The sequence below is a fragment of the Ciona robusta genome, chromosome 9, assembly GCF_009617815.1.
Source record: "Ciona robusta chromosome 9, ASM961781v2".
NCBI lineage: Eukaryota > Metazoa > Chordata > Ascidiacea > Phlebobranchia > Cionidae > Ciona > Ciona robusta.
Genome location: NC_143243.1, coordinates 4,036,913 through 4,049,566, shown reverse-complemented (window position 1 = coordinate 4,049,566; position 12,654 = coordinate 4,036,913). Strand labels below are relative to the sequence as shown.

Below are 12,654 nucleotides of genomic sequence, written 5' to 3'. Positions count from 1 at the left end.
AACACATGACTTCGTCACGTGTAAACACGTCATAGAATCACGTGACTATACAAAGACTGTAAACAAAGCTTCAGTTCCTTATTTGCTGGGAAACTGAACTATTTTCTTCGGGGAACTGCGATTGCGAAAAATGGGGAAACTTTATTGCAACGTAACTTTAATGATACGTGTACAATCGGCATGTGTAGATGTTTCGCATAAGCATAGTTCTATCATATGAAAGCTATAGTCAGATTAAGTTACAAGTCAATTTAGTTATTAAACTGTAATCCGGTATTACATTATGGGTTAAAAAGCTGTTTACCTGTGAAGTGTTTTTAACGATTGTCGGTTTGCTGCTAATTCCTTTCTTTAATATGTTGTAATTAATTTGATAGATATTTGTTGTTACATTTGACTTGAGGAGATAAATTACAATTTTGGTGTGATATATTTTTCAATCAAAGTTTTCGGAACTTCTGTTTAGAACTATGGAGTGCTAAAAAGTAAAACCTCTATTTTCTTGTTTGTTACTCTTAATAAGACTTATTTGATAAGTTTTCAGAGTTTATTACCTCTTACTAAATAAGCAACGTTTATAAAAAGTTAATATCTGCTGGTGTCCTATCACTTAACCTTCAAAGGTTAAAATGGATTCTCATAGCAAAGATACATTTGTTATGGTTGTTGATTATAATGGAGAGTCGGACATATTTCAAATTGGTTACTGCATTAACTGGGAGGATGTTGCTGTAATGGTACGCTCTTAATGTTTGTATAATTTTAGGGTCCTCCTAAAGTGATGTTTTTTTTCCACACTCTTATCAATATTTTGCTTTTGATTTCCTTCTATTCGTTTTTACGGTAAAATAAATTAAATAATCCTTCGTATTAGTTTCGAAAAAATAAATAATATAAAAGTTATGTTATGTTTATAATTACATACTTTTCTTCTGATTAGGTTTTTAATGTTGTTTGTTTAAATAAAAGTTTTTTTTCCATTATTGTTTTCAGGGTGTAACAGTCCGGCATTTTATCGTATAAAAATAAACTTCTGTTGTATAATGTATACCCTACATTAAACAACAGAAGTATTTAAAATAGAATGCTCTTAGTATATTTGGCTGTATTAAGATCAACTGCCACAAAATACTACCCAACCTAAGGCAAGTCCAAAGTTTACCATAAAGGATAGGGGCCATATACCTAATACTCAGTTTCTAATTCAAATCTGCATTAACAGCTTCTATATTTTTTCAGCTCAAAGTTAAATATGGTTACGAAGAGATGCCAGAGTTTGGATACAGTGACGAAGAGGATGACGTTATATGCTTGGACTCGCAAGGTAAGTTAACTAGCATATGCGTGTATGTAGGGTAGTGTGAAATAGGCTATTAAACTATAAGCTGGATGATACAGCCTATTGTATTTTGATGTGACATTGTATTTAATTGGTGAAGTCCTATGCATGCAACCAGGGGGTACCTAGGATGTAGGCCAGGTTTAGCCCATCACTCCAACAGATAGGTCACTTAAATGCATTGTTTATGTGACCAGTGTCATAAACAATGTCAAAATATCATGAACTAAAAATATGCAATAAAAATATAATAAAACTGATTGAATTTCATTTTTTTCTTCCTCAGAGGCTTTTATGGAGGCACATAAAGTAAGTTGTAATTTACTCTAGGAATTGTTGACATGTGCTCGTGCTAGGTTATATTTAATTTAGTTTTATTTAAAATCTGAAGTGACATTGCCAAAATTATGTTACACTTTTAAACTAGTTAAACAACCTTATTAATTATTGTGGTGAATGCAATAGACCTTAGCTCGGATTGTTCGTATAGACACCTAACAGCAGTGTGATAGCTGTTTTAGGATAAAACTGGCGTGCCACAACATATGCCCTCACCCCTGTTTTAAAAGTTGGGTGGTGTTTCCCTAACCACCCCTAACATTACTCCTACATTAACAGGTAAGCCGGAAGAACGATGATGTGCTTCATATCCAGATTAAAAAGCCGGGAGAATTATATCGATATCCAGCACCCTTGCAAAACCGTGCTAAACCGGAAAGTGGAAGTGAGGTAAGGGACTGTTTAGTAGTGGACTACTTGACCCCTATGGGTTGGAGATGCTTGATATCAGTGACGTACTCAGGGGGAGTCAGAAGAATTTCGATTCTTTTTTTTTTGGAAAAAATAGCATAAAATAACTATGGTTTTCAAAGAGATAAATAAAAAATTATGTTATTAGTTTATATATACAGACAGTGTAGAAGAATTTTTGAACAAAACATTAATCAGAGTTTTTTGTATCACATTTCATCATTTAGTTTAAACACTCCAGACTGAATATTCTGAGATTCAATCATGTTTTGCAGTCTTTTTGTAAAATATTTGTTCAATTTATATATGAATATATATATATATATCAAGTTGTTAAGTAAAAATGAAATTTATTATATTATACTATTTTAGTATTTTGAAAATAAAAGTTTTCACTTTCAGCCAAACAGTCAATCAAGCAGTCAACTTGAATGGGCGAAACGTGTTGTAGGAACAGCAGTTCGCGAAGTTCGACGCATTGGACGTGGTCTTACTTCATTAGGGGATGAAACAGATGCAATCAGGTTCGTTGTTTGGTTTGGTAGTTTGTGTATGGTAAATTACCAAAATTTTACATGTAAATCAAATAGAAACTGTTGACTTCTTTTTTAGGTAAAAAAATGTTGGTTAGAAATTGTTCGTTATTTGATTTATTTTTCATGCGAAAAAATTATAGATGCATTAATTTAATGTACACACTGGCAAAGAGTACGAGCGTGCGGGAGTGCGACTGTGCGATGCACTCCTGCCAATTTAGGAATTTGCTACTTCTGTTAAATGCACGGCTACTGCACGTGCGTAAAATGTTTCGCAGTGACAATCAACAGAATAATTCGTAAAGAAATGTGTTAAAACTTGACTTATGTTTGTGCAATAATGATTATTATCGACATAACATCTTATTGTTTGTAAAAATGCGGCAAATCACACCCATTTTACACCTCGCTGATTGACCAATCAGAAACAAAGGAATCGTGGATCAACTAGCATTATTATGTGTGCTAGACCAGACAATTGCATAATGTACATAAAATGTATGTCCGAGTTATATGTCCCAAACCTACTGTAGGAGGTTTAGCAAGATGGACATTCCTATAGAACAAATTTGGTTCCATTGTTTACTAATTAATATAGTGCACAAATTCAAGGATGAACCTGCCTAGTTTACAATACAACAGTAGGTTTAACCCGCATGGTGATTAGACAATATATATATATATAGATTAATAGATATATATATAATATAATATATTATACTTTTTTCCAACATTAAATATGCACATTTAACTTGAATAGGTAACTGGTTAGATTTTTTGCTTAGAATTTTTAAAATTTTGAATCAAAATCGGATTTACCAAATAATTAAAATACATTGAACTATAGCATGGAGGACGTAAACATTGCTACGTCTGCACAAGACAATCCAACAAACACAACAACTACAGATGATAAACAACCAGAGATTCCTGAAGATGGACAGAATGAAAATAGAGATCATGAATTGGAACCAGATACAGATGTGGTGGGTAAAGTATGTCCTACTCCTGCATTAAAAAATAACTTGGATTTCCTTTTTTTAAACATATATATGGATATTATACATATATATATATATATAGATTATATATAATATTTTTCTAACCTTTTATGGCACCTAACCTGCCTTTAAATGTCCCTAATGTCTATGACCATCTGCTGCACAAGTAAAAAATCTAGTTAAGGTTTTAACATCTTTATGTAGACATATTATTATGTATATTTAGTTTCCAACCTTTTAATGCCCCCCCCCCCCCCTTGTTTCATAAACTCAAACTGTTGTTTTTCTTGTTTAGAACCCACAGGCTTGCCGAAATGAGGAACTTAAGGAGATGATGGCTTCTAATAGTAATATACATGTTGATGTTGATGAAATAGCAGGCACAGTTGCAAGCATGGTAACACAGACTTCAATAAATGGGGAGAATGCTAGCCTTGGTGCTACGTCTGAAAAAATCGAACTTAATGATGATTTAATACAAAGAATTAAACAAGTAAATATATTGCTCATTATTTTGTACTAAGCTATTGGCATATTTTCCAAATATTCTTATGTTTCTTTATTTTATATCTTTGGTATTTATAGCAAGCTTGGGGCATATTTTGCAAATACTATTCCTTTTTAATCAGAATACATAAAATGTGAAATAGTATCCCAATATTATATTACATGTGTTTGTATGGTACTGTGTGTTTTGTAAATCGATATAGTGTGTTTGTGTAACGAATGTTTACCGGAGATCCCTCCGTATCAATAAATTATAAATCATAATCAAGTTTTGTTTTGACCAATTTATTTGTTTCTTGTTTAAAATCTTTGTATAATAATTATTGATGTTTTCATTTGAAAAATGTAGTGTAAATTACATAGTACATTACCACAACTAACTGCAGTAACATTTCTATAATACATTTTTGTAAATTTGTTTGCACACGAATAAATATGTACTGCAACTTGTTCTTGTAATTCAAACATAAATGTATTTTAGAAACAAAATGTTTGCTTCTCATTATTTATTTCCTATGTTGTATTACCATCTTTCTAAAACATTTATCCTAATTTACATTTAATAGGAAGTTCTTGATGCTGTACGTGAAGAAATAGCAGCAATACGACGTGATGTAAACACAGGTAATGCTAACGTATGGCTCATTAGCCCACAACCCATTGGGAATTAAACCAATACTGTTAACTTTCTTGACCAAAGCCATATATTTCGTAATACGTATGGCTGGCAATTTGAATAAACCCATTAGTGACCACTGTGTTAGAGCAATTGTCGTTAAGTGTCTTGTCCAAGGACACATTCGCCCACAATGGTAGCAGCGTTGAGCTTAAACTATAATCTATGAGCTAAGGGCAGGTGTACCAACCACTGTGACATGGTGCCTGTCTGCATGACTAAATATTTGCACTGGTTGCCAGGCATCGAACCTACATGCACTAATCACAAGGTTTCCTTACCAATCGTCATACAGAAACGAGTATTTTATTCATTACACTAATTCCCTTTCCATTTTAAGTAGTCACGGTAAATGATAAATAAATATATATTATACATGTTTTGTTACTCAAACTAGTTACTTGATTTTAGTTTTATGTCTGACTGGATTTAAAGTTTTATACTAATATCACCTTCAAATATATGCATAGTGTACACAGCTCAATATACCGTGTTTTCATATAATAATGATATTTCTTTAAATTTTACGTCATCGAAAATGAATTAAATGCTTAACCAGCAGATATTCATGCTTACACCAGCCATATATCCTCATTGTTTACATGAATATTGAATATAGATTTTCCTTCCACCACCCGAGGTGCTGTTGCTAAGCAACCAACCATTGTAAGAAACCCAAAGAACATTAAGGAAGAAATCAGGTTAAATTCTTTGTTTGTTTTTTTATTATATATTAATATTGTGGGGATAATCATTGCCGCTTTTTCTTTTTTGTTTTTTTGTTAATAAACCTGATCTTCGTTACTGTATTTAAAGATATAAATAAAAGTTATATTTATAGCCTTAAAATTTGAAATAGTTTTATGTTGTTGCAGCCAGGTGTATTATAATCCTTTAAATTTAAAAGTTGGTATTTTATAGATTACAAAAACTAATGTTAAAAGATTCTTGCAGCCCAGTGTTAACCATGTAATCGGACAATTATTATTTTATTCAGAAAATTGAAAAAAGAAATGAAAGAAATGAAAATAAAGAAAAAATCTGTTGAACGCAGCAAAAAACAATCTGCTTCTTCTATTACAAGGTAAGTTAACAGGTATTTTCAATTTCAATTAGAATTCTAATGCCAGCATTTATTTATATCACTATATATACTAGTTCATATACTTCTTGTAGAACTCTGGCTTAAATTCCTGGGTTTCATAGCATATCATGCTGGTTTCATAGCATAGATAAAAATAGTACATTTACTTCTTGTTTCTTAAATTCTAGTCATATGGTAAACTTTACCCTAAGAATTACGCCCATTATACAAATACATTTCACTTAAACTTAGTATAAGTCCAAATATAATGTATCGAAACCCACAATGCCAGTTAGTACTAGAGGTTTTATTTTATCTCATTCATGTTATGGTGGCAATCATTAAATGTTGCACATTATTACCAACTCCAACTCTAAAGTATTAGTCATTTGAAACCTCCACATAACATGAGTAGGAAATATTGACACAACGTAATGTTTGCTCAACAAGCTATTTTAGAACATGACGTATGTATTATTGTATGGTGCAATGCGTTAAGCATTGTCAAATACGTATATTCTTTGGTCATTATTTGAAATGTTATAATGCCTAGGCTTACATTAGTGCAGTGGTTTTTAAACTTTTTAAATGCTTTACCTTCTTAACAAGTATACTAATCAGATTTACCCCCAATATGTAATATGGCGCTCATTTATTAAAAAAGGAAAACAACAAGTTACATCAGTTATATTTTATGCGACGGATGCGCTTGCTTTTTGACAGCAAGTTATTCAATGTCTGGTTAAGTACTACAACTGGCACAATTTTTCTGTCCGCTCAACGGATGTGGATTTTGATTGGTAGCTTATTTAGCCTCCAAACACGAGGAAGTTACCCTCAATGGCAAATTTACCCCAGTTTAAGAAATGCTGCATTAGTGTATCTGAAGCATAACACTAATTTTTTTGTGTCCTATATTTTTGACACTTTGTTGTGTATATCACTGAATTCATAATCAAACTAAAACACATTCACAGGAAGTTTGCTGCGAGTTTCATTTGTGAGAATCTTTGTGATGGTAGTTGCGTTTCTATTGGTGAATCTTTTGTGAAATACTGGGTGCTTAAGAACGAAGGTGCAAGGGTATGGGATGGTAAAGTTACGGTAAGTTTAATTAAAACTTCAGTATTTACTTTTAAACTGATTTGAGATATTGATAAGGCATAACTTGTTTGACTTCTGCAATGTTTATATTTGTTTATCAGTTTTAGTGCCAAGAATTTGGGAAGATCTCCCATCCATTACCATTAAAGCCCTTGTGCCTACCTTCAGGGAAGCGCAAGGCTCCTTTAACTGGTGAGGTTCATGCAGTAGCGCCCTGGGTGTTGGGGTAATGGGCCAATCGTGGCCTAAATCCTAGGACTCATGGCGTGATTTGCTGCGGGACCTCACCCACATAAAATAGAATAGTGCCAAGAATTTTAATAACAGTTTTCAGTATATGAAAATAGGAATGTGTTCAGGAAAATATGGGATGGTTTCTCCATGAATTACCTCACTTTTCTATGCTTTATGGATACAATATGTTTGAAAAAAAAACACGGGTGTTATAACATCTGTCCTGCCCCACCACATAAGGATAAATAAGTTTCATTTACTCATTCATTTGTTTAAATCAATTCCATATCACAGCTTGAGTTAATACAAGAATCTCCATCTCTTGGATCATCTGTTGATCCAGCAATTGACTTCAACAACCTTCTTAAGTGGGGGCCACAGATTACTAGTGTTCAGGTACCAATAGTCCAACCCAGTGGCACTGCTGTGCTGGCTGTCACCCATGTGGCCCCTGCGTACCCATGTACGTATACTTCATCATGGTGTTTGCAACGAAACGGACGAATCTTTGGACCAAGGTGGGGGAATGTGTTGTGTGTATTAGGGTTTATTATTCTATTAACTTGTTTTTATGCGAAATTGCGAAACCTTGTTACAAGTACTTTCAGTCTAATGTAGTGTGAAATTGTTGTGTGCACCAATGTTTATATAAATATATATTATTTCCTTTTACCACCAATCTTTTTGCTGTCAATCTTGTCATTTATTAGTTGGGCTTGATAAACCAGTTTCTTTAAAAAAGGCTACACTTTATCATCTAGTTATGTTTATATCATTGATGCAGAATTAATTGATTTGTTGTCAATGTTTTATTTCATGTAACATTTGTGGTTTGTTTCTAATCAATTGATCGCATAGGGTTTGGTGCACTGTACAAGTTGTTGAGAGAAAGAAGAAAGGGGCGTTGAAGACGACGTGTCCGTCTGTAACGGAAGATGAACCTGAGTCAGGTTGGTGGAGATGTTTGTTGTAATTTATGTTGTTGTTGTTGATAGGTGTATAGTAGGGTGGGGGGAAGATTGGACACCTTTTCATTCAATTTTCTTGTCGCATTTGGTGGTAAATAAATAAAATTCAAAGAATTATAAAACTGTATCCTCACGACTGCCATAGACCATTGTTAACTGTTTAAAACACGATCGGGATATTTAAATATTATGTGCTAAAGGTGTCCCGTTTCCCCCACATTACTATATTATAAATATAAAAAAGATTTTGTGTATTTGTACAAGACATTTAACAGCAAGCCTTGATGTTATCTTGTTTGGCAGACAAATCGTCAGCCCTTTAAGATTACAAAACAAACATTTGCCGGAAATCTCTTTCACATTTTTATTTATTTCACTCCCTGCAAACTTTAACACACCATCACAGTGAAATACTTATCTATGAGTTATTGAGTTGCACACATGCCACACTTGCTTCATGATGTTTACTTGGTAGAAACCTCATATATTGGAGACGATTCGAAGTGGATTCGTCGTCAAACTTCGGAGAATAAACCTCCTTTTCACGCTGATGATTTTAACAACATCATCACATTTCAAATGGAGGATATAGGGGGTATGTGCTGGTTATATATATATAGGGGTGTAACCAATTTATCCCTTTATGGAACGTCTTATAACACGGCTGTTCTGTTTCATACACCCGTGCCTGCTTATGAATTTTTTACATACATACCTTTGTGAGTTATTTTTTATGTATTGCTGATCAATGTAGACAACCAAGTTTGGAAAAAGTTATTTAGTTGTTTTATGTAAACATAGTTACACATTTACTTGCTAGGTAGTATGTCAAATATTATTATACTAATTTCATTAACATTTGCTATGCTGCATCATTACAGCACATTTATATACCTTGTCTTTGTGTTCAAATCACAGATTCTGATATAATGAGATCTCCACAGGAAAAATATTCATACGCCGTCCCGTCAAACAGACCATTGGTTCAAAAGGACCAACCAGCAGGTAAATTTAATCGCCCAAAACCGTTATACACACTATGTATATAAGTTATGTGGTCGTAACAAAGGGTCATAAAATTTACAAGATGCATGGCACTAAAAGACACTTCTTCAAGGCACTTACTAAATAGTACTTTTTAAAAGATAAACACTAAACTAGAAACATTTAGTTTCAGAAGCAACAGACGTTCAAGATAATATTCCTTCAAATCAAACCAACCAACCACTGACACAAGATACACAAACAGGTAAAAAAATGTGAAAGAGTTCTCCGGATAATTGTTTTGTAAAGAACTGACGTTTTGTCTGCCATATGGCGAGACACCGGGTTTGGCCGTGTCCTGTTCAAAAACACATAAAATATTATTGATATGTACCTTACAGTTATTTTCATTATATAACACTAAACCTACGCTGCATTTGTATTTTTGTCAATATCAAACTAGGGTATGGTTTTACTGGTTAAGACGAATGTATAAAGTGTGTAAGTATAGTTCGATCTTTGTATAAATGATTTATGTGTTATGTTTATTTTCTAAACAGCTTTTTTGGTATTTATTTGCATCCTGACGTTTTATCATTCTATAAATAAATATATAGTCTTTATTTCATTTATTTTAAGTTTTAATTTAAATTAACTATCAGTCCAACCAGGTGGCTTACCATCTGAGAGCTTGAAGAGCATAGAAGAGAAAAAGGAAGATGGATCTGAGAGGAGTGAGATAAAGGAAGAGAATAAGCAAGAGGAGTGTGAAAATGAGGTGTCAGATTTTGAATCAATAGGTCTGGTTGAACAACATGAGGTAAAACGAGTTGGTTTTGTTGTTTATTAGAATTATTAAACACCTGGGATTTTATCTCAAATTTATAAGTGTAACCGTATATATTGCTGCCAGCGTATTATAAGTGTGAAAGTAATTTTTGACAGTTGTTCGTTTTGTTTGGTCTATTACAATTGTGAAACACTTTTGTGGGCCTTTGATGGCAAATTGTAATTAAATTTTCTTAGGTTGTGTATTATATAGTGACTTAACTTTGTCTTAAGTTTTATAAATAAAAGTGTAACTGTAAGTATATATATGTTGTTGCTACCTGGTGTATTAGAAGTATGAGTGTAAAAAAGAACTTGTGACAAGTTTTTGTGTTTTTAAAAGACTGTTTTTTCATCGGTCATATGGTAAAACCATATCAGGGTTTGCTTTTAAAGTCAGTCATTTTGTTACTTAAAGACCACAGAAACAAAACGTTAGTTTTGTACAAGGACGTGTTTGCGTTATGTCCTAACACCATTGTGTGTGTCCTTGGACAGGATACTTAATGACCAACCCTGATGAATGATGATGTCATGCCATATCGCACACAGAACGGGGTTCTTTAAGATTCAAACAAATAATCCCTGCAGTATTTCTTTCACCTATATAGCACAACTGACAGCAGCAGCAACATAAATTAAAATAAACATTCGAGATTACGACCAGTCTACTAATTCCAGCTTTACGAAATGCAGGATCCACAAGAAGAGCAAGAAGATGGGGAAGAGGAGGAAGATGGGGAAGATGAGGATAGCAATGATGTTTCATCATCAGATGAGGAGGGTAGTGAACACATGAGCGACTTTGAAGTGATTCCTCTGCCTGAGTGTTTCGATACATCAAGACCCCTGAGTGCCCCAACTAGTATGGAGAACAATGAACCTGTCAATCAAGAAAATACGCCTATCAATCAAGATGGAGCTGTCAATCACGCCGATGAAGTTGTCATTGACAATGATGATGCTGTCAAACAAAAAGATACATCCGCTAATCAAGATGATGAACCCGTCCCTCATGACGATGAACCTGTCACTCATGATGATGAACCAATCACTCATGATGATGAACCTGTCACTCATGATGATGAACCTGTCACTCATGATGATGAACCTGTCAATCAAATTGATGAACCTGTCAATCAAATTGATGAACCTGTCAATCAGGAAAATGATCATGCCACTTCACAAAATGAAACATCACAACCGATAAATCCAACTCCAGTGCATTCGCTCCCACAATCCATTATTGATCTTGACAAACCATGTCCAGTGGTGGATTACACACAAGGTTACATCACACCCAGCCAACGTACGGCACCTGTGGATGAACCATGGACACAACAACCAATACCATTACCACGAGGTGTGTTAGACGCAGATAAGCCATGGGTTGCAGTCGTGGCACCTCATAAAGTACCAGCTCACCGCACAAGTCAAATGTTACCGAGTGAAACAACGTCCAAGCCATGGGATGCAGAATCTATTTTATCAAGTGGTAAGTCAAAGCTAATATTGGCCGATTCCCCCCATTGTATGGGTTGTGTGTTTAAGCACGCTGTTTTCCAATTACATGTTAATTTGTTTAGTTAACGATATGAGTTAACTTATACTGTATTGCTGGTTTAGCAGCTAAGTTTTTATTTGACACCGAAGAAGTTTCTACACACAGCATGTTTTAACAACTGGTTATGCTGCTGATTTCCCTTTTTTTCAATTTAAATTCTGATATCCACTACTGTATTTAAAAAATAAATTGAAAGCAAACTGATTTTATTCATTTTTTAAATGCAAAATTTTTTTTATTGAAACAGGAACAGAAGTACCAAACCCTCACAACACTGATGAAGCAGATTCATTAAACGGAGATGATTCACCCCAAATATATTACCCGCCACACGATGGAATTGATGAAGATGAGTTTATCCTCGCTCCTCAATCTGCTCCCACCCCTCCCACTCTTGCTCCTGTTGCTCCCACTCCTCTCATTTTTAACCCATCACCCATGGATCAGTTGTTCGAGATGGGATTCAGCGATTACGACCTCAATGTTAAGGTTTTAAATCGTTGTGGGGGGGACGTGGCTAAAGCTGTCCAGATGCTTCTAACTCCAGGCACCTCTCGTACAAGACATCCCCGCAATGGCGGTTACACTGAGGTTTAAATGGAAAGCGATTTTCAAAACAATTGTCCCCGTGATAAAGTTTGTTATATTTTGTACAGTCTGCCAATTCATTTGTTTGATAGTAACTGTTAATTAAAAAATACCATTTGAAAATATAAGATTCTGCACTTCTTTTTTTTTCTTTACTTTTTTATCGTTTTTATAAAGTTCCATAATTTGTAAAGCAATAGTTTGTCTGTGTGTTTCTGTTATTATTCTGTATGTTCACACTTATTGTTTTGTAATTCAATATTTTAAACAAAGTGAATGAATATGTTGACTTTTCCAGTGATGCTAATTTTGTTTTAATTTTTCTTTCCGCGTGTACATTTCTTGTAATTTGGCTTGCATGGCTTGGTGATTGAATTCTAAATTTGGTTTTCACATGTTAATATCATGTTTGTAGTTAAAATATTGACAGCTTGTACATTAATGTAAAGCATGCACGAAATGTAGATTGCGAACTAAAATAAACTGTGTAA

At 33.9% G+C, this 12,654-nt stretch overlaps 1 protein-coding gene across 1 annotated transcript; it reads left to right on the top strand.

Annotated features, from left to right (window-relative positions):
* Window positions 1–504: 504 nt before the first annotated feature.
* On the top strand, window positions 505–12,350 carry LOC149731109 (uncharacterized). The gene is made up of 19 exons (XM_089885537.1): window positions 505–737; window positions 1,240–1,324; window positions 1,626–1,648; window positions 1,958–2,068; window positions 2,492–2,613; window positions 3,473–3,611; window positions 3,922–4,119; window positions 4,700–4,757; window positions 5,429–5,510; window positions 5,807–5,894; window positions 6,875–6,997; window positions 7,526–7,749; window positions 8,090–8,181; window positions 8,675–8,794; window positions 9,118–9,204; window positions 9,371–9,448; window positions 9,846–10,003; window positions 10,708–11,506; window positions 11,823–12,350. Exons 1-19 carry the CDS (start codon window positions 630–632, stop codon window positions 12,170–12,172), a joined length of 3,045 nt encoding a protein of 1,014 aa, XP_089741663.1. The 5' UTR covers window positions 505–629; the 3' UTR covers window positions 12,173–12,350.
* Window positions 12,351–12,654: the final 304 nt, after the last annotated feature.

What these genes read in the sequence shown, in the direction of transcription:
- LOC149731109 (XM_089885537.1), top strand. Translation starts at nt 630, where the DNA reads ATGGATTCTCATAGCAAAGATACATTTGTTATGGTTGTTGATTATAAT. An exon ending in AACCGGAAAGTGGAAGTGAG is followed by an intron (nt 2,069 to 2,491) that starts GTAAGGGACTGT and finishes TTTCACTTTCAG; the next exon opens with CCAAACAGTCAATCAAGCAG. An exon ending in TCAAAAGGACCAACCAGCAG is followed by an intron (nt 9,205 to 9,370) that starts GTAAATTTAATC and finishes AGAAACATTTAG; the next exon opens with TTTCAGAAGCAACAGACGTT.